General features: G+C 38.6%; 1 protein-coding gene across 4 annotated transcripts; it reads left to right on the top strand.

Annotated features, from left to right (window-relative positions):
- The first annotated feature begins 3257 nt into the window (after positions 1–3257).
- On the top strand, positions 3258–22359 carry LOC110371803 (transcription factor E2F2). Of its 4 annotated transcripts, none has more exons than XM_021328198.3 (10): positions 3258–3758; positions 4124–4329; positions 10349–10512; positions 11095–11291; positions 12447–12685; positions 13064–13169; positions 13406–13517; positions 14131–14345; positions 14753–14863; positions 17798–22359. In XM_021328198.3, the coding sequence occupies exons 2-10, from the start codon at positions 4126–4128 to the stop codon at positions 17911–17913; spliced, it is 1464 nt and encodes a 487-aa protein (XP_021183873.3). In that variant the 5' UTR covers positions 3258–3758; positions 4124–4125; the 3' UTR covers positions 17914–22359. The 4 variants fall into 4 exon arrangements, with proteins under 4 accessions (XP_021183873.3, XP_049698827.2, XP_063890888.1 ...); XM_049842870.2 differs by lacking the exon at positions 3258–3758 and adding an exon at positions 3791–3937; XM_064034818.1 differs by lacking the exons at positions 3258–3758; positions 4124–4329 and adding an exon at positions 8429–8567.
- The last annotated feature ends 182 nt before the right edge of the window (positions 22360–22541 follow it).

Below are 22541 nucleotides of genomic sequence, written 5' to 3'. Positions count from 1 at the left end.
TGAGTGGTTCCCCCGGGATACAGTGACACCGCTGACCGCTGGCGGAAGTTAGTACGTTACTAAAGGACGTAGCAGAGACATAATGCCTCTGGGCAAACGTGCCACTAACTGACTAGCTATTTATTTAATATTTACCTTCATGATATAACATGCTACGTGGATTCGCTGTACACGATCCTAAAGCCGGTGGCGGCCACTCACTACCAGAATCTGGTCACTACGGTCTACACAAGAAAAGCCGAAAGTCGCCTATAAGCCCGGTCTTATCATGTGTTACCGAGAGGATCGTGACTATTTAGATGTGCTTTTATTGATATCCAAGAAATGTAATCCCTTTCTTCAAAATTGAAACTGGCGCATAATGTAAGTTAATAAGCGGAGTACCGAATATGGGCATTAGCTTGCACCATGGTAAGATTATTCAGTTTAAACCTTGTTATATAAAAATATGAAAGCTTGTAAACACTGGTTGTTAGTCCCTTCTGATACTGGCGGTATTACTACCAGCTACGGTCGTCAAACGAGCCACCCTTTACAAGTCAATTTTGTGAAATGCAAATTCATTTTATAATCAATTTAGCTTATTGACGTCCACTGTGTGACTTCTCTTAAGTTGCGCCACATCAATAGTGCCCAAAACGACTGGTAGGTCTACGTCCAGTCAGGTCTTGATGACTCAGAAAGTGGGCAGGTAAATATTTATCAGGTGAAATAGGTTGTCGTAAAGTAAGTATGCAGCTGTTAAAATTAGTAGACCGACTTTTTGGCCTCTTGCTACTGCTAAAGATGTTGAAAGACAGCCGGAACCCTCAAAAATCGTGCCTTCCGAACCCCGGAAGAACTCGTCATGATACGACGGTCTGAAGGTCCACGGGCCAACCACGCCTAGCCAAGCTTAATTTTATGATCGACGCGTGCGCCTGTTTTCTGTTAACTGAATGACTGTTCAACAGAATAGTGGTCAAAGCTACGAGCTACGCCAAAACCTACGAAATATTGGCGTAGCGCGTTCTCGTAGCATTTTCAAGAGTAAGACAATTATTTTGTAACTTATGGTTTCTCGTGGTAATAAACGGATCTCAAGTAAAACTCCTTCAATAAAATTCAGGTAACTGTCTCCGAGGATCCTACCTGTCCCCGTAACGCATTTTATCTCAATCGGTTCAGCCGTTTAACCGTTGTAATTATGGATACTATGTACTGGATATCATAATAATTCATACCTATTTAAGTATCTAGGCAGTAAGTAGTTAACTTATTTATAGCTTTACAAAGTCTATCAACTGATGAAGAATTGCCTAGATCTAGAGAAAATATACACCCAAAACCTTCCTCCCTGCACCACTTCACGTCGAAAGGCATGAAAATCAACTCAGCAGTTCTTGAGCTGACCGCTGGCAGTCAGACATAGCAGAAGACTACGTTAGTAATGAAATTATACTCCTCATCATATAGGATTCTGACTACATAACAACGGAGTAATAGATGCGATGCCTGGCTCCTGTTTCATTCATCTACCTCCCTTCCTGCCGTGCAGACAATGTGACATGCAGTCAGGACTAGGCTGATTCTTAGCAAAAAAATTTTGCCATAAAAAACAGGTAGATTACACACAGTAAGTATTTCGTGCCTGAGCATAAGTACCTGTTTATACAGTTATAATATGCATTGTTTTTATGGAATTCCTAAAATAACTCCTAAGCATGGTATTTTCCTAGAAGAAGCATGGCGCGACTATCTACAGTTTTGCCCTGTCATAGTTAAGGCTCTAATTTTGTGTTTACTTTTAAATCTTCTTTACTGAATTAAATTATTAGTCAGTTAAAATAGTAGAGACCGTTTGTAATGTGTACAGGAATTTTCGATTATTCTTCTAAATATAGGTAATTTTATGAGGAAACGCATAAAAAAAACTATTACCTAAGAGAAGTTGATAACAGGGCAGGGGTACCCTCATGCCATTAAATAAAATACACCTATTAGGTAGCCCAATTTATAAGACATTTGTGAAAATAATTGGACTCTTTCCCCCTATAGAGGGCTTTGTCCAGCAGTGAAAAACCACAAAGGCCGATTTCAAAAATCGTTTATTCAAACTTGGTTGCAACACAGCTTTTTACGTCAGAAATTTAGAAAAGGCAGGCCCCTAAAAGCCCACTCTTCACCACTTCCTGTGTACTTATAAATAATATGTATATTTTTATATTCAACAAATTCAATTTTTTGGTAAACAAAATGATCATTCAATCTAATTTCTGAACGTTTCTTGTCTATGATAGAGATATACGTATAGTCATTTCCGTTTTGTTCGCGGTTTCAATGTCTTCCGTATCCTGTAAAAAGGATGCAATATATGTAGTACATACCTATAATTATTTCCAAATTGTGCGTTTTTCGATGATAAAGCAAAAAAATATGCGTAAATTAATTATCATTTCCAGAATAAGTTTCATAAAATTACATATCTGTCCAAAGTTACAAAGTTATTTATACTATTACATGCAGATTTTAGACCTCACATAATTTCTTCTGTAAAGAACTTGGATCTACATAAAGCAACAATATAAAACTCTTAAATTCGTTGTTTCAATTCAGTTAATGATTAGTTGTGTCAGTTAAAGGACTCGCCTGGCTTCAGAAAAGTTGAGTATTTATTGACATGATGCGACTTAAAGTTATGATTATTTTTTGTGAAACCGATTCAAGTTAATTAGCTTTTAATACGAAAATAAACTTCTTTAAACCGAAGTTAAGGAAAATACGCTAGTAAGCATCTAGCTTTATTAGAAACGAATATATTAGAAAACAATATCTTAATAAATACTATACCTTTTTTATCACGTAGGTACCTATTGTGAAGTAAAATAATCTTCAAGCACGACGCATTTTAATTTAGGTAAGCGACGAAGGTTTATATTATTCAGGCCCTTAAAATTGGTGTCTACAACGAATTTAAAGATTCCTTTACAAAAAAAAAATTAAAACTGCCTTCTCATCACATTATTTCTTACATTTTTAACGTTACTTTAGTAAGTAGGTAGTACATCTAAATGTGAATTTAAATTAACACATTTGTTAACTCGTAATTAAGTAAGTGTTAGCGGTATCATATTCGCGCATTTTTACAGTAACTGTTCATAACATGTAGCTTAATAAAACTGTATTAAAATTCATACAAATAATTAGTTAAAACAATTTGAAAACTTATCTAAATCCGGACATAACTTGCGTTTTGTAAAAAATGCTAACAAACGGCTATGAAGACGCTTCGCTTCTCTGAACCGGTCGAACAATGGAAATTCAAAAATTCGTTATATTTTTTATGGCTTCTTCAACGAGGGGAGGAATTTGGATCGTGAAGCGGCGTCCGCTAGGGGTTGCTCGCTCGGCCGCTTCGCGCCTGCGCACGTAGTTCGCGCCACTGCTACGTCGCTTGCAAGCCAGATGTTCTGAAAAGCTTCCTGTCGCCGTTCTAATGCTCCGCATTTTTATCTATTAAGTTATTGTAAAATGTGGACTAGGACCTTTTTATTATTTTATTTAATGAGTGAAGTAATCAGTGAATAAATATCATGTGTATTGGATAAACTGTGTGTAGTAACTTAAAATTATCGAGCGTCTCGATGTCCACGAGTTCACTCGGGACCAACAAAGCGGCGGACATTTTATTTTGAGTACTCGATAATGTAGCGTTCGCGTCGAAAACATTAATGTCGTTTTATGGTTATAAATTCGGATATCGTTCGCTTACACCTTTTGTAAGTATTGTTATATCACATTCAGTATTTTGTGCGTAATCCATGATTGTATACACTTAGGTTTAGAAGCGGTTATGCCCAGGTATCATCGCTAGGTTGTCGATATTTTGGGGAAAATGTCGTTGAAAAAAGTGACGTAAGCAAAACTGGACAGCTGGAAGTATCGCCTTGGACCTTCGGTATTACATACAGTTTGTTAAACTTGCTATCGACCCACTCCGCTTCGGAGGCTTCTTACTCGTGATTTCCGCGCGCGCGGCGCCCCTAACCTCTTCACTAATTGAATTGTGATGATTATGATGCATTACTGTAAAACAATGAAATGTTCAATAGCTCTGTTATATGGTATTTGTGTTAATTAACAGCGATGCCGAGAGGGGTGAAGCGAGGGCCGGCGGAGGGCGAGGCCGAGGTGGTGGTTCGCGCTACATCCTCTCCTTCGCATACCACGCTACTGGACGACAGCCCTAGCCAGCCCATCAGCTATCATCTGCTCGACCATGGCTACGGCGCCACGCCACAGCATCAGATCAGGCGCGAGGCGCCTACGGCACCGCCGAAGACGTCTGAAGTAAGTCCTAAAGTTTTCCTCCCTTATTTTAACATCAAGCTATTCAAAGCAAACTTCTTCATGAGATTGTGGGATATTGTAAAGACTCATATTAAGGAGTTTATTCATATTTACACTTTGATTCCTAAAGTTCCCATTTCAAAGCAGCGGGACGTGAGCCATGGTCCACGGTAACTTAATTTATAAAGTTGAGCCTCAATTTCAAGACTACTGAAAGGACATAAACTTATTTTAATATGCACATGTCTCTAGAATTATTATTTGCTAATGACCCTGGTATATGATGTGGCAATTGGGAAGGATGTGGTAATAATTATGACTTATATGTCAACGCTGACACACTTTTGCTCATAAGTATTATATAGATTTTTTATCATCATTATTTTGTCCCCCATTGTCCTAGATGCTAGGGACCAAAACAGAGAATAAACAGTGGTCAGATTCAGGTGAGAGGTGTCTCTTGACTCTCTGAAAAAAATAATATTGTTCTGAATATAAGTACTGCTTACTTAACTGACGAGCAATATAAGGTACTGTCTGAGTGTATTTCAAAGTTATGCTTGTGTGTATCTGGTTACTTCTGAAGAATGTTCTTAAAAATTATAATCTAGTATTATGTAACCGTGTTATGAATTCTTTGGTAATTGAGTCAAGAAAATTACTTTCTAAACCAAAAATTCTGATTCGTCACTTCATATACCATTCACACAGGGATTATTTTTTGAAGTTTTTGAGTTTTCCAAAACAATTTTCCATACTTGAATATTCATTTTGAGGAATGTATTCTTATTCTTCAAAAATGAAATCAAAGTCAAATGATTTTATTTCAAGTAGGCCTTTGCAGGCTCCTATGAAACGTCATACTAGTTGCACAGTTCCAAAAAGTTGGTCTCATGGAGAAGAACCAGCTTTTTTTAACCGAAATCAAACATCATGTACAACCCTAGGGCCTAGGGCATAAATGATGATTTTGGTGTCAAACAGTCCCATCATGAAATCTGTTGACATGCTGACATGGTATACTGAAAAGTTCATTATCTTGATAAGAGCCTACAATCATTTATATGTACTCAATTGCCTGGTTAGATTATGAATGAGATACTGAATCACAATAAACATTTTTAGGTTACTTCTGTCTGTTCAACAAAATTTAATTGTTTCTTTTGGAATATTGAGGATCAAGTTATGATGAACAAGACAATAACTACAATAGTTTCATAACTAAAAAGGATCAATAACAGGAAGTATTAATTAATTTCTAGAGATAACAGGATTTTTAATAACTTTATATATTTTACAGTAACGTTAATAAGTTCATGGCACATTTTCCTTGAATGTTTATACAATCATAAAGCTTATGCAAGAGGTGCATTATTTTCATTAACAATCCTGCAAAGCTTGTTAAATAATAATAAGCCTTAGACTTGAAAACAGGATTGAAATTAGATGAGCTAAAAAGTAATAATAATGAGGTCAATGGTCCCTGTGGGGTCATTGAACTGTGTAAATAGTATTCTGGAAGTTTGAAGAGGATAATATGGACCATTTTAGTAGTGTTTTTTACCATTTTATAAAAACTTTTTTATGTGGAATATACTAAGTATAATATTATGTTATTACAATAAACTTTTTCCTATGATAAAAAAAAAATCCTAATGAATTCCTATGTATCAGGAACTTTACATAAATTGAATTTATACTGCATATATCATGCTTCCAGTAGATAATACGTTTCATGTTTCTATGCTGTGAAGTGTCATGAAATCTATGAAAAACTGATTGATTGCTTGTCATCATTGCACTTCCTGGTACTATTGACTATTTTGAATTGCATTTCTAAGATAATACATGCTTTTAGGTTCATTCTGTTGAATAAAAGACCTGTTTCTATTCAGTGAGAATTATGCTCAATAATGTTAATGATCCATATTTCGTTTTCATATTTTTAAATGTTATTCATAATAGGTCATTATTTCTAAACACGAAAAGTGAGATAAAAATTAAACATAAAGTTCCGCAACTCGTAATCATTATGACGAATCAAAATGGCGGATCCTAGGCGACGTAATTTTGAGTGTGTAACGGTAGCGAGTACGCTGAAAAGTGTTTAGTCGGTGGGACCCTACGCGGGACCGGGTGCCGACCAATCACGGGACAGACGCTCTCCACTACATTCTGCTTAACTTTTATTCCGACAAACTCATTCTAACAATTTTAACGCCTATGAAAGTTGGCTAATCTAATCTTTACAACTGATTATTAGAAAAATAATTATTCGTCTATGTTTTGAGAAGCTATGAATATAAGTATTGCAATTTACTTTGTAATGGCGTAATGATTTTAGAATTCTATTTAATCCACTCTAGATTCAGAGTGGTAACACCGATCAGTTGATTGAAGATTAGGCCTAGTTCACATGAGATAATAGTTCCGAGATCTTCGATTTAATTGTTTTATAGGCGTTCGGTTCGCACATTGGATTCGGGAAAAAATGTTATTGCACCGTGCCTCGTATAAATGATTGTTGATAAAAGTTAAATTTGATTTCTAACTAAACACATCCGACTAAGTAATATATTTTTTTTCCATACAATTATTTTTAACGAATACGCTCTTGATATCGCGTATTTATGGTAGGTAAATGTCCAAATCCAGTGATTGCAGAGAAATCATTTTAAATACGGGAGTTTTCAATACTACCCAATAAGTCGCTTTTGGTAGCGTTTCGAACAAAAAAACAAAATGGCGGTCGCTTCACGCCAAATTTGAGCGGCTGCCTCTAATAGCATAGCAAAATTTTGCATTCTTATTCATAAATTCAATATGATTGTGATTGAAATATTATGCATAAAATAATTGCTGAATAAAGGCTGAATGGTTTGTTTTAAGGGTTAGAAGATGGTTCTAGGATAGTCATATTGCATCAAATTGAACCAGGATATAACAATATACTCAAATTTTAGATGTCCCAGTTTTGAATGCTGCTTTAGATCGCCCATGTTTTCCCTTCTGGAACCCTTCTCTATTGGTTATGTGATTTATTAATTCAAAGGAAGATAGCATTACTAGACGTTCCCGTTGCGTTATGCCCCGGATGAACGTTATTGTTTTATTCTTAACGGCAAATTTATGAGGCGTGCATGATGTTCCAGGCATTATATTGCAAGCAAATCGGTTCTTTTTATGTGTATGTTTTTTGTGAATGTCAGCTGGAGGTATAACCTTAAACTTGTGGTTACGTGTGGCGCGAATACAAGAATAGCAGTCGCCAAGTGTAGGAGGATTCACATATGTTAGCAGTATATCATGGGTAGTGGCGTTCACCCGGCGCCATGTGGCTCCAGCACTAGGAGGTCACGTGGCCAGGTACTTACTTCCTGTCATCACACTTGCATTGCACATTTTCGGTCATTGTCCTTAACGACTTGGGTGAACTTTGAGCTCTCCTAAGAATAGGGATAGCCCTTTCATTTTATATTCTTTGGGTTGATCTAATATATCAAACGCAACAATCGATTTTTTCATTGGTATCAAGTTAATGTAGTTTATCGACCCTACCGGTTGCGTAATTATTATTACGCGGTGCACGTTTAGGGATCTATTGATGATGCGAGCAGTTTTGCGCTGACAGGAGGGATGTTTTGTCTGCTTAGATAGCGAGCCTGCGAGTCCCGTGTCACATCTGCTCCGGTTTACTTGCGCCGTGCGGCACAAAGACGCCCGGGACCCACAAATCCGGCAAATTAACAATAGCGCCTAGTTCGTTGTTAATAATAACACAAATATTTCCAGATAAGAAATTGCCATTCTTTCGTCTGGCTGCTTTTGTGTTGATTCTAATTTATGTCATGTATTGTTGTTACCGGGTACCCTCCCCACACACTTCCTTTTAGGGGCTTTAGCCCCGTTGCTTGTCCAAATTGAATTTGTTGCACGAGCTTATTGAAAATGCCTCGTGCATCTTCGTCGCCACTTTACTCCGTGGCCATTTCGGTGTGCTCTATTCTTTTATTTATCTAATTATATTAGGACAGTTTGACACAATTAGTTGGTAGTAATCATTGTTGCTATTAATTAACATGAGGTCAATGTACAGTTTAGAAATGAGAACAGCTGCCTTAAGATCTGTTAAAGTGTTAAAAGTGATGAAGTTGAAGTGTTGAGTAGGCGTTAGTGCTTGCAGTGTAGTTTGTGGTGCTCAATTGAAGACATTAACAATGACTTACTCCGTGTTGAGAGTGAGTTTACTCCTTTATCATAACTTGTGTTGACTGCGACCGGTTCTGCGTCGTGTCAAGCACTACAGCTGTTTGTAATTTTCGCTGGGAACATAGAGCACATTAGCAAACTAATGTGTGTGCGTTTCGATAGTCTGACCTTTGCTTAAAAGCGAGTAGGGAACTCTTCGCTATTTTAGTGTCACTTACGGCGAACCAGTGACATTGTGTGAAGCTTTTAGTGATTTTAATGTGCTAAGTGAAATCATGGGGGTGAGTTAATGGAAAAATGCTCGATGTTAATTTAATCACAACCTCAACGCTATGATAGAGTGATGAGACTCAGGCTGAACACAGTCAATGTGAATTCATCGATAAAGGTTGTACTTCCTTGAGCACATATTATTATGTGTGCAATTAGCAGGTGCAGACGTGAAGGCGTAGGTAAATAAAGTGCCTATCGACAATAGTGGAAAGAGATATCAAATCTCGTCGGTTTACGTGTTCGTGTGCGTCATCAAAGCTAGATCATTATAAATTGTGAATTTAAATACGTAGAAAAACGTAAACATTCATCATTAAATGTTTTTCTACGTATTTTTAATCGATGACTGTATTGCGATATTCCATGAATTCCGTGCTCTGTTTTAAAGGTTATCGATAATTTGTTCCTTTGAACTTTTTCATGCCAAGGGTTTTTGTGATTAGGTCTTTGTACCCGCTTAGCGCTTTTAATGTGAATACGTTTTGGGTAGTTCATTATTATTGTATCTGAGATCGTTTACATCTTTGTATGTTGTAATACTTGTCATAGACACTGTCCGTCCATTTCGTTTACCTAACGCTGGCTCACTCGCATGGCCAGAACAAATAGAGAAACATCACCGTGAAAGACTTAGCTTTGTAGGTGGGTAAGGCCAATGCATTCTAAAGTACAAAGCAATGCATTAGCGTATTTCAAGTTAACAAGCCCCCTCTTAAATCAACCAATCTCCAAAATTTTGCGTTTACTTTTGAAATGCCACGAAATCCAAAGTGTCAACAAATGAAATACTAACAAAAGGGCTTTAAGCCCGCGACGGATAAGACTTGAATAAAATTCACAATGCATTAAGCAGTTGACGTGAATATTTGATGCTTTACGTAAACGACCGCGTGCATGTCAGACCTGTGGCAATAACTAAATGAATATGTTTAATACAAACCGTGTAAATACTACATTGAAAGATTGTCACGACGCGCAACGGTTTGAACACATGTAACCGAAGCGTCGGACAAGCCAACGACGTGAATATACAACCACACACAAAATCTGGCTACGCTTTCGATACTGTTTAATGTTCCGTAATATTCCGTATGATATGAATATATCGACGGAATTCGTGTTGTCTTATGCAGCGCACGGTTATTAGACATCTGCCTTGAACATTTCTCACCTATAATTTACTTCCATGTTCAACAATGGAACGTTACGAGTATATTTTTGACATACATTCCTCGTTGCATAGCATAGTGCCGCTATTGCCACGGCAACGCCCACTTCCCGACTCTTCTACGTTGTACTTTTGCTGACAACTGGACAAGTTGTTATGAGAGGAATGGTTTGCCATATTGTTTTGAAAGTCGTCAGTTCCCAGACTGTGCAGAAATTTCCTTTAAAATGTTGCGTGTCTATCAGACTTGACAGGTGACTTGTTAGTTGCTTAGAAATATTTCACCCTAACTTCAAGTTTAAAAGCTTATATTTTTGAGTTTCAAAGGATACAGCGTATAACATTAGCGTGATTTCGTGTTGTTCTCAGGCGGTGAAAAGAAGACTGAACCTGAGTGAGAGCAGTTCCGGCAGTCAGGGTCACGTAGTGCCCATGAAAGCCGACTTCAAGACGCCCAAACAGAAACGCGTCAAAGTTCTCACGCCGTACAGTCGACCGTCCAGTTCTATGAAAAAGTACACCGAACGTTCCAGGTACTTGTCTCAGTGAGAGGTAAATTTCCATTTTAGAGAGTAGTTCCTTCTGTAGTTACGTAGCAGCTCGACTCCAGTAGACAATCCAAGGGGGAGGTCTCCACAGTGTTGAGGAAACCATGTTGGAGTCTTGAGAAGAAACCAATCTAATGCTTGACTTGTTTTTGGCGCCACAACAAATAGGCGTGGCTCGCACTTATGAAAACTTGTGCTGAAGATATACATATGAGGCTCGAAAGTTGTTCAATATCAAAACCAGTTAAAATGGTCTCAAAAAATGAGCTATACCCAATGGTCGGTCGGCAAACATAGTCCCGCACTGACGGCGTAAATGGGACCTGCTTATTGATCCATGTCCTCAGCAAATTTCACTACCATAAGGAAGAGGCTTATGCAATCAATTGAAAGAATTTGAATACCAGGCTTTGCGTTACTGCACGAAGGCCTGCTTGAGTTACAATTTGCAAGATAGCAGAAAAAGACACAAAACTCAACTATTTAGTGAGAGAAATACTCAGATATACTTATAGTAACTGGTTGCGTCATACATTTTTGTTTATAATATCAAATTGTTTGTTTCAGGTTTGACACATCATTAGGTTTACTCACAAAAAAGTTCGTTGCGTTGCTGAAGTCTTCGCCCAATGGCGTCCTAGACTTGAACATAGCAGCTGAACACTTATCGGTCCAAAAACGTCGTATCTACGACATCACAAACGTTCTAGAGGGTATAGGAATATTAGAGAAGAGATCCAAAAATAATATACAATGGAAATATGGTGAGTAACATAACAAAACAGAGCTTGTACTGCCCTAGGCAAGGGATAAGCATGCTTAGGTATATGGTTAAATACATTAAACAAACACCAACAAATGTTTGACTTGTGCGGGAATCGGAACTACGCCCTGAACCGTGGAAGGCAGCAGATACACTACTATGCGTTCTGGTGGCCACTTTGTGCCCTGCGGCACTTTTAAATTATTAAGAACAGTCACTTATGGCGAATTACAATTTGAGAATATAATATTTCCAAATTTTCATTATAAAATCGGTTTTTAAAGTTGTGTACGGAAGGTTGACATACAATTTCATAGTGGTGCTTGGAGTGTTCTGTAATTAAGGGTTAAAATAAACCATGGTTTGGGTAGCCAAGTATCCTCAGCTGGCAGTTTAAAGCCAACTAGATTTTGTCATTAGGAATATTATTCGAGAGATTTTACCTGTTTATAAAAAAACTTATGTTGGAGATTTGTTTGCCTGTTTGTTGTCGAAAAGGAGGAAAAATTAAGTTGTGTCTAAGGAAGCTACAATCTCAAAAGTTTTAATTGATTTGAGACTTCATCATAAATCGATATAATATTATCTATCAGCATAAGAATTTTCATCTTCATAAAGTTGGTTCTGGCTATTTATTGACGCTGCTTTTTACAGGAACTGGGTCTGATTTTGGGCATTCCACTGGCTATTGGATTGGTACTTACTGGTAATAATTCCGTCTACCGAGTTCGATTCTTGGTTCATTTCCAAAGTATGTTAGGGTTGGGTCCCAGTTTAACCGGATAGACTGCATTACCAGTATCCTGAGTGATTGACTGCCTATCTGACCTACCACCAACCACCAAGTTATCAAGGCAAAACAATACATTAAGCTAAAACTGGTTGTCAGACTTTCTGGCTGTTGACTTCCCTCAGTGTGTTGAATTCTTTCATGCATACTTATTTTGACTCACGAAAGTAAATACAACCGTGTACCGTGTACCGTGTGAATGGTTTTGTAGTCCCAAATATTGTTTAACTTATAAGAATAGATGGTTACCCATTTACGTATCGATCATGTCATCAAAAGTTGGCTAACTCTTGATCGGTGGATGTTTGCGGCTATCGCTTAGACATGAGGTAAGTAAGAACAATGAGTTACAGTAGCGTTTCGTAGGCGCGGAGGCGGCGGGCGGCGGGTCTCGCGCGCGGCGGCTGCGGCGCGAGGTGCGGGCGCTGGGCGCGCGGCAGGCGCGGGTGAGCCGCGCCGTGGGCGTGGCGGAGCAGGCGCTGTCGGCGCTGTCGGCCGACCACGGCGCCCGCGCCTACATCACCTACGCCGACCTGCGCTCCATCCGCGACTTCCGCAACCAGACCGTCATACCCATCAAGGCGCCGCCCGACACACGGCTCAGCGTTAGTTACACATTCTGCACTTTCACTTTATCTTTACAGCTTTACTTTATATTTTATGGACTAATACAGAATCTCCTGCGGGATTGTGCGTAAGAGTTACCACGGCCTTGGTACATAAAGGACTTAAGAAGGAACCTGATGGATTTTAGTATGTAAGTCTTACACTCCCGCTGTGGCTGCAGCGTGAGCGATCATTCGCTAATTTACAGCAAAAAAATTATAATACAGAACCTCTAAGTTGCCCTTTTCCAGCAAGAACGTCAAAAATACGTCGCATTTCATACAGAACCTCTGAGTTGCCGCACTATTTTGTAGTTTATTTACCACTCTGAACATTACACAACAATGAACATAATTTGCTATGTATGATCTTTGCAGGTACCCCACCCTGACGAGAAAGGCTACATGATACATTTGAAGTCTATGTCAGGTGAAATCGAAGTCTACCTCTGTCCAAAAGAACGTCCTCCTTCGCCCGCATCAAGTAAGTTTCCGGGTTAATAACCTTCTTGTAATTAAAGCTTAACCGATATCCAATAATTACACAAAATTAGCATAAAACTTAAGAACAACATTTTTCAGGTTCAGACAGATTTGATAAAAAATTATGCTAGGATAATACCTAAATAGGATGCGTACTCCAATCGTATCCAAAAAATCCATAAAAATCCAAAGTCTCTCCTTTTTAAAAGTATTCAAAAATATAATTTTAACTTGTAGCGTCGGGCGCGTTGCCGTCGGACCCGCTGCTAGAAGACAACAAGGCGTTGCTAGCGCCGCTCATAGCGTTGCTGCAGTCCAAACCTTCTAGTTCTATCGCCGCTGACTTCACGTGAGTAATATGTCCAGTTAAAAAAAAAAAACTATTACGTTGAAAACTTACAATTATTAGGTGTAGACGAGGCATTGATTTTTAAGTTATTTGTTGTGTATTTTAATTTCCACCGTGTTTAAATGAAAATTTATGTGCAATTAGTTGTTTCCTGCGTTATCTTAATACTCTCGTTTTGGGGAAACTTTTTTCTATATCCAGATTATATTTTGACCGCCCTATGTTGTTCAGGAATAGTCTTAAGCTGAAGAAAACTGAAATAATTTTCAAATGGGTTTGGTAGTATTGGAGTCTTTAGGGAAGGGACAAGGAAATAAAGAAAGAAGGTTCATCTTTATTATTATACAGCTACACTTATATTAACTTCACTTGTAACCAGCTATGTATGTAAGGAAATTTTGGAATCTTAATCTGACCCACTTCCCGGTCATGAAATTTTGCGTTATGATGACAATACATGATTAGCTAAGAAAGGTCATTACAAATCCAATATGGCGCCATCCCCAAGATGGTGGACTGGCTGTTTGATATTCACCCCCCATGAGCTTTATATTAGTAAAGATTATTGGTCAAATATTTCTTAGCTTTAAACATTTGTGTGTAATGTGTGCAGGACGCCAATAAAGCGCGAGCCGGTGAGCTCTCGGCCGTCGTCGCCGCTGGTGCAGGCGCCCTGCGTCACCGACCCCACCATGCCGCTGGCCGCCGCCGCCCGCGCCGCGCGGGCTGCACTGGCCGAGCACTCGCACGCGCCGCACGTGACGCACACGCCGGCCACGCCGCACGACGCGCACACCACGCACCACGACGTGCTACACACGCCTGACAGTCAGTATATTATTATCCACGTTACCTTACAGCCTTTTTATCGTCCCACTGCTGGGCACAAACCCTCTCTCACATGAAGAAGGATTGAGCATACCCACAAGTTTTACAATTCTTATATTACTTCTTCAAAGCAGTAATACAGCATGAAATCATTTTCGGACGAGCAGTAATTCTCAATGAAAATTGTACTGTTTAAAAATGTGACGGATCAGGTTTTCAACTTTCTATGATTTGGTAAGTTGTATGTCGCAAAACTTTAAACTTTAGTTAAAAAGGTTGTTTCCTTCTTCCTTATAAGAATTTGTAATTTTCCGAATTTCCTTTCCAAATCCTAATCTACATGAAGTCATCAAAGGTAGCCGAGCTTCGTAAGTTGTATACTAATACATAAATGTTTGTCTGTCCAGGCGGTAGCGCGCGAGGTCGACTGCGGAACGCTCTCATAGCAGACAGCGACGACTTCGCCCCCATCATGGGCGGCGGCCGCTTCCAACTGCAGACGGAGGACCAGGAGTCAGGTACACACTCACTAATGCACTCACACTTACACTCTGTTTCAACATTGTCACATCACTGTCAACAAGCACCCCAAATTGATATGCTGTCTATTGGTAGTTTTTTTTAACTTGATGCATATATTTATGAAATTTTGGCAACATTAATTCGATCACAAAAAAAAATCTATCGGTAGGCAGTATATTAGTTTAGGCTGATAAATAACTGGTACATTTTACTCTTGATCTGATTACAACAGTCAAATTTGTGAGTAAATTAAATCTATATTTAAAAAGGGTTTACAGGAAAAGCTAACAATTAAATAAATCTACAAATGCTTCACCAGCACAAGATCATTACGTTTTTACACAGAAATGGGGCATTCGTTTATAAACCTTTATTTAGCATACTTGTGAGATTGATATCTTAATTTGGATGGCAGCAGCATCAGACTATATTGCAGTTATTTTATCAATTGGTGTCATTTGCATTTACTATCTTAATATGATAAATTATCAATTACAACAGCCTATATTTGATAAAAGCGACATTTAAGTCTTAAATCATGAAATCTTATCAGCTTTCTTACATTGTTGTAGTTTTCAATGACGAAATTAGCCGCAACCGACATTACATACTGTAGACAATTTTGTTAGGTTTAATGGCTATCCATGTTAAGTTATCAATCTAACAAATATATGGGAGTACGAACAGTTCGGTACGTGCGGGCGGCGGCGGCGCGGCGCCTCGCGGCTAGCACTGTGGCTGTGACTGTGTGACGCTCACATCACAGTCAGAGTTCTAGCTGCGCGGCGCCGCCGGCGACTCACTACATTACATTACTCATGGCGGCGGGACTCACTGCGTTGGTTGGTAATATTAATGATACACAAAGAGAGGCACTATTCACTCATGTCGTAAAGTCAATCATGTATTAATGATCTTACAAAAAAACTACAATTCGCAAAAAAACTCAAGTCTATCAATCAATTAGATAAAAAGATAAAAAGGGGCAGAATACCGCATCCAAACAGGATAGAGGGTTGTGAATGCATTGGAGTTAGCAACCTTACTGTATTCTATATTCCCTTGACCCTGCAATAAGCAGCTGTATTAAGGCATTAATTTTGCACCTTCAAAGATGTTACTTTATAAAATGTCATCAGTAAATAGTGTCTCGTAATATAGTCATATTCATATAGCAATAAGTACACGGACATTGCATGCTTGTCGCGTCGCGGTGCTCACTTCATCATCATGATTGCTTCACTAACTATAACAAGTCACGGGAGGAACGAATTGTCTTCACTGTTCCTCCCAAAACATTGTGTCTCAGGTTTTGGACTGTTTTATAACGGGCTATGGCTCAGATTCTGTTGCGCACGGTACAACTAGGTATTGTGTTCTTAGATGAAACTATTTTCTGACAAACAGTGGTCTTACCAGACCATTTGCTACTTATTCTAAAGTTGTAAATTATTGAGTTATCCGTTGCGCAATGCAGTCACACTAACAGAAATATTCATATTTAATAATGAATTAATAAGTCAGACTAAAATTACCTGCGTATTTGTCACCTCAACTAATTTGTTTATCATGTAAATAATTTCGCGTTCCGAATGTGCATCGAATTGGTTTTTGTATTGTGTAAATAATTTTGTTGCGATATCTATTAACAAACATGAAGTTTTCTGAAACAGAAATCAAATGTAAAGCACAAAATATATTTTTGAATATTTTTTGTAAATATGTGAACTTCGTGCAATGCTCACACTGCGTCACGGTTTATCTGCTAGATACTAAAAACCTCATTCAAGTTTCATGTTCACCGACACCATAAACATCAGTTTTCTTAAAACAACTGTTTACTATGAATTTTAACGGTCAATTTTCAAAGTAAACAGTTGTTTTAAGAAAAACGGTTGTTTATAGTGTTGGTGAATATCAGTTCTCCAGTTAACCTATAGTAAAGCCCCGTGGGCTAGTAGATACCGTGGCGCGGTCGGGCAGACAGCTTGGTGTCGTGTCGGCGGCGGCGGCGGGCGGCGGCCGCGAGCTGTATCCCGTGCGGCTCCAGTGCGCATGTAGCACCATGGGATTCAGCTCACGGACGCCGCCACTAACACCCTCATCTACTAACTCCACGTACAACCATCGCCAATGTAACAACGCTCTCATGTCTAACTATGTCTGCACTGTGTTACTTCGGAAAACGTCGTTTCACTCGCTCACTTCACACCGACTCACTTGGGATAATGCTTTCATTTAACTGCAACTAAACGACATTTTTCGAAGACTTTCAGCGTACTCATTTTGATTTAAGCATATCTTCAAACGATTGCAAAATATTCAAAATGGGTCCGTCAATTTTGAAATGCCAAACAAAAATAAACTGTCTATTTTTGTTTGAAGATTTTTACTTACATAAATGCAATGTTCTTGCAATGCACTGCTTTCCTAAGGGTTCACTAATACGTCATCACTTGATCAGCTTTCACTATTTTAGGAACACATTCGTGTTGCAAGAACTTTGTGTACATTTTTCCTTTGCCTCTGCTTCGCCTGTCAAAATCCAATAATGCTTGCTCTCTATGTCCGTCTGACTGTTTGTACAGATTTTGCAGGTGTTGTGGGGGTGGGGATGTGTTACAAACTAATTTTGTAAATAATATGCAATGTTATTTATTTGACAAATGTACAAATACGATGTTGAGGTGGGCACACGTGAGATTTATATAATGTTTTATCTTTTTGTTCATGAAGCCAGTAATCGGCTGGATTTTAACTTACGCGTTTATAGTTTATCGTAAAGATAAACAATTTTCTAGCAATATAATGGTTTAATCAATTTGCATAAGGTGTATTCTGTGTGTAATCATGTTATCATTGCGACTGTTTACAAGTTGTGCCACATAACGAGTGTATAGTGACATGTGTGTTGTTGGGTGGCGTTTCAGAACCGCTGGAGTTGGAGCCGTTCCTGGCGCTGGAGCCGCCGATGTCTGCAACGGACTACGGGTTCTGCCTCGACCACGACGAGGGGCTCTCCGAGCTGTTCGACTTCGAGTTCTAGTGCCGCGCGGCTCCAGCCTGCCGCGACATCTCCATCTCACTGCTAACCCGTCACCACAGTGCTACACTTGTGACAAACACTCCAGGTGTTGTTACTATGCCGGTCCATTCTCAACAACCTCGACAGTTTGAAGTGACATTGAGATGATCGTGGTTTTATTTACAGAACACTCTCATAGTTTACTTATTAGGTGTACAAGCAGGCAACTGTTGTGTGAGCATTTAAGCCTAATATTTGTGCAGTAGCAACCCCCAAGACCAACGGAAAGCAAGCTAGCGTCAAATAAGCAATACGTAAGGCCATTTTCTAGTGTTTTTGATAAATGTTTTTAAAGTTTATTTTCGTTATGTCGCGAGTATGATATTGATGCCATTTTATTTACGGGTATAACACTCATCATGTTGAATTTGTTGTTATGTATCCGAACTTGCTTGCGATTAGTTTAGGAAATCACATTTTACTTTTAATCGCTTCATACTAATAAAAGGATGCGCCAGCGTTGGCATTCGAGCGACTAAGTGAGAACGTGAACGTATTAGGGCTAAATAATAGTTGCAGAGCTACTCTGCCAATACTTGGCCCAGCTTCTTAAATATTTAGTGAGCCAGATTCCCTGTAAATAGCTAGTAAAATATGAGAGTGTTCTATAAATGCAATAAGTGTGGCAATGAACATTAACATCGCGCTCTTAGTTGTTAAAATTGATTTCGACGTAAATTATTTAGTTGGATTGTTTTGTGACGTAGGTATTTAACTAATGCTCTGTTCTGTGGGACTGTAGGCGGCGCGGACTGGTATGATACGATAGTTTACAGCAGATCTCTGAGGTTCCAGCTCACACCGAGAATGTTGTTCTATTTCACTCGCTACGAGATCACGAAGGGGACAATTTATTCGTAACACGGCCGCGCAAAATAACTAGATGTACGTAAGTTCTTTATTATTAAGGTAGAGTCTGTAGGTAGTGTTATGGAACATTCTCAGTAGTAGCCGGGGTTATAGACTACAGTTTACTTCTTACAGTCGACAAACTACAACCTCGAACACTCCCAATCTGAAAAACATGGTGCTAATTTCATTTCTTCATCTAATATCGTCAACTACAGTCCTACATTATTGGAATAACTGAACGCTTATAATGAAAATGTTCCTTGAAGGTGATCTAATTGATTTATTGTGGTATTACTGAGTTGAGTACCGACGACCACTGGCGGGTCCTCGTCTGAGACGACACGTGGTCGACATCCGAGGCGGGCGCATACTGCGGACACCAAGCCGTCACACTTTATACAACTTTGTAAATATAACACATGCCAAGATTTTTATGCGATCTCCATAGTTTGTTTTTGACCCGCGAGTAGACAGAAGACAGTACACCTGCAGTATGCCCCGCCGGGCGCCGCGCCGTGTACATAGCGCTCAAGAGGCGCGGCGCCTGTACTGTCTGTACTGTTACTGTACATATACACTAATGAACGGTGATATCTTAGCGGCCTTCGATTTTACTTGTAAAGCTAGCTCTTAGTGTTCCATACGTCATACGTTCACGTTAGGCCTGTCGTTTGCGTACTGCACATTGTTCCGTTATCGATATTACTGATTTGCCAAATATTTAGTTAATACCTGAGTTTGTCATTTAAGTTTCATAATGGGTTCGTTTAGTTGTCATTGTAAATAGTGTCGGGCAGGGCGGGAGCGCGGCGAACGTCAACATTATCATTTCGATAAATATAATTTTGAATGTTTAAGTACAAAGTGCGATGCCGCGATACCCGTCTTACCGTGTATGTAAGTACATTACTCGAACGCGTTGGCCCGCCTCCGCTCTGCCGTTTTTGAATAGTGTACAGCACAAATGTCATTGTAAAAAAACCTATTAATAAGTGCATATCAAAATAATTTTAATGTTAGAGTTAATTTGGAGATGTTTGTGAGCGGCTTGAGTGAGGGAGGCGCGGAGTGTCGGACACAGGCAGGCGGAACCTGGTTGCAATACTAGTGCACGTAGTTAGGACGGAAGAGGGCGAAATTATTATTTTAAACGTTTAGTTCTCCACTTTACATTAGTTACATTCCGTGCCCTTGTAACAACAAGCAAGAGATCCCGCGTCTTCCAGGCAATTGTACATATTAAGATTTCGATTCATTCTCGAGATTAGACTGAGAACGTGGGTTTATGATTATCACGTTACTATCAACAATAATAACTGCACGTCGATACGCATAACATGTTCAAACTACGAGGAGTTCGGACACAAGGGCGCGGAACTATCTCGCTGTAGCAAGTGTAAACACATGCGACTACGTCCCGCCAGACTACCCGCTAATAGTATTCAATCACTATGTTTATTTATACCATTATTTGCGTTATCAGGACGGTTCGTGATTACACCTGTCGACAAAACAACAAAAGGGATGGCTGCTAGCTTTTATATTGGACTGTTTCAATCGTGACCATCACGAAGAAATTCTTTAAGAATTTATTTGATCGTGTTAACGCACATAAATTATAACAAATAATCTTTCTTAATTTTTCTAGAATTGCGCACCATCTCCTTTTGTTGATGGATATGTACGAATTCGATGTAATTTCAGTAAACCTGTACAGTACGTCAGCTCTGTTGTGCTATAACGTTTTCAATGAAATGAAATCTTACTACAAATGAATTTAGAACATTTTTCGTTTCAACATCGTTATCATTAAGTTTTATTTCGGTTTGATAGGATTTTATCTTTTTCGTTTGAATATTGTATGAAGAAAATTTTGTTACAAATATCTTTTTGAAATCATAAAAAATAAGTAAGCATTTGTTTTTGCGGCGCTCGTGAAGTACCTTATTCTAAAATGACAAGTTTTTGATATCTGCAAGATACTTTAGTTACCTCATGTCATGTTCCTTAAATATCGTCGTGAAATCGGTAGATATACTATCGAGTTCGTTGATATGCCTAGCATTTTAATGCAGCGGACAAACTGCCTAGTTGAGGAATATCGGTACCTGAATGTCGATCTTTAAGGAACACAATCATGTAATCAACGCGTAGGTTGCTGTAGCCTATGCAATCGTTTTGTTCGGCTTGATGCCGCCCTTCCGTAGGGGTGGCGGTTTAATTTTAAATTGTTTACGACACAAATTCTGGGGCCAAACGTACGAGAAAAAGAAGTACAAATTATTAACAAAAATTTTCTCGTAATTTAGTTAAGGTTTTTACGCTACTTCCATAGTAGGCGTCATTCGATGTTTCGTTCTTTACGAATGAGTTTGTTAACACTGAGCAATGGTTATGTTAACGCATTACACTGTATAATGTTAGTGCAGGTTTGACTTCACTCGCTTTTTAATATATGGAAATTATTTATTGCAATCGCGCATGTCTTGTATATCAAAAATCAATAAATTGGAAATGATTTGTATTTATATAAAATCAGCTTTCTGCCAGTACTTTATTAACAGTCTGTCTTACGAAACAGTTTATCTGACAAATTTTACCATGAGGTAGGTCAAATAGAAATTAAATCATAGAGTATCTGTCGAGACCCTGTAAACCAGACTGTTTATATTTACTGTTAGCAGACTGCCTTCCTAATCAATCCTGTAATTTGTTAAGATAGCCTCATAATTTTACGCTTACATAATAGCTGTCAGTATTTTTATATTTCAGTTGAATACATTGGAATATACTCATAACTTGTTTCCACTCTGCTTCGATAGTTTGATGAGGATCTCAAATTAAAATGTTCGTATTGTTTGTCTAAGTTAATATGTGAAACTATCGACGTGGGGCACAACTGTTACAACGATTTTAGTCCGTACATAATAACGTCAGTTCGACGGTCCACAGGGTCCTAATGTAGTATTTCAATACAGACAATATTAAACTTAAATTGGAACTTCAGATTGAGTGGCGACGTAGACCCACTGTTTACAATTTGTGGTGCGGGATACACACAGATATCACTGGTAGTATTCTATCTTATTTCTTGTCTGTAGATGTACTTATTTTGTTTATAAACTGCGAGGTAGCCTAGTGTGAACATTGTCAATGAAAGGGTTGTAACCAGACAAGTTAAGTTTTGCTCGTAGATGCAGACTGTCTGCTGTATAATATGAAATGGAGACTTCATCGGCAAGTTTTGTGTAATACTTTATCTGGTTTTAATATAACAAATTGAAGGTGCAATGTTATAAATATGTATTTATAGTGTGTGTGAGCGCGGAGGGACGGAGAGCGGAACTCGCTCGGAGGTAACGATACGCTTGTTTGCGCCATTTGTTGTTGGTGTGAGGCCTGTTTGATTTGTATTCATTTGTGTTGAAAGACTGAGGTTGATTATTCCAGTTTCGACGAACGTGCGAGTTATTTGTTGATTGAATTTAAATATAAAGTCATATATATAGTTAGGTTATATTTTTTAATAAATATAATATTGAGATATGTAATATATTCATGTCTTTTTTTTGCACCCTTGCCCTGGCTAGTCACAACCTACGAGGTATGTTTGTATTAGTTCCCTTGTAGTTTTCAAAGTAATTCTTTATCCATAACGAAAACAGTCTTTATGATAGTTTGGTACGTTTTATAAAATCACGTAACGTAAAGTTCTAAAAGTAGAAAAGGGAATGAAA

The sequence above is a fragment of the Helicoverpa armigera genome, chromosome 5 (assembly GCF_030705265.1).
Source record: "Helicoverpa armigera isolate CAAS_96S chromosome 5, ASM3070526v1, whole genome shotgun sequence".
In the NCBI taxonomy this organism is placed as follows: domain Eukaryota; kingdom Metazoa; phylum Arthropoda; class Insecta; order Lepidoptera; family Noctuidae; genus Helicoverpa; species Helicoverpa armigera.
The sequence above is the reverse complement of the archived record's forward strand: the minus strand, read 5'-3'. Positions and strand labels throughout refer to the sequence as shown.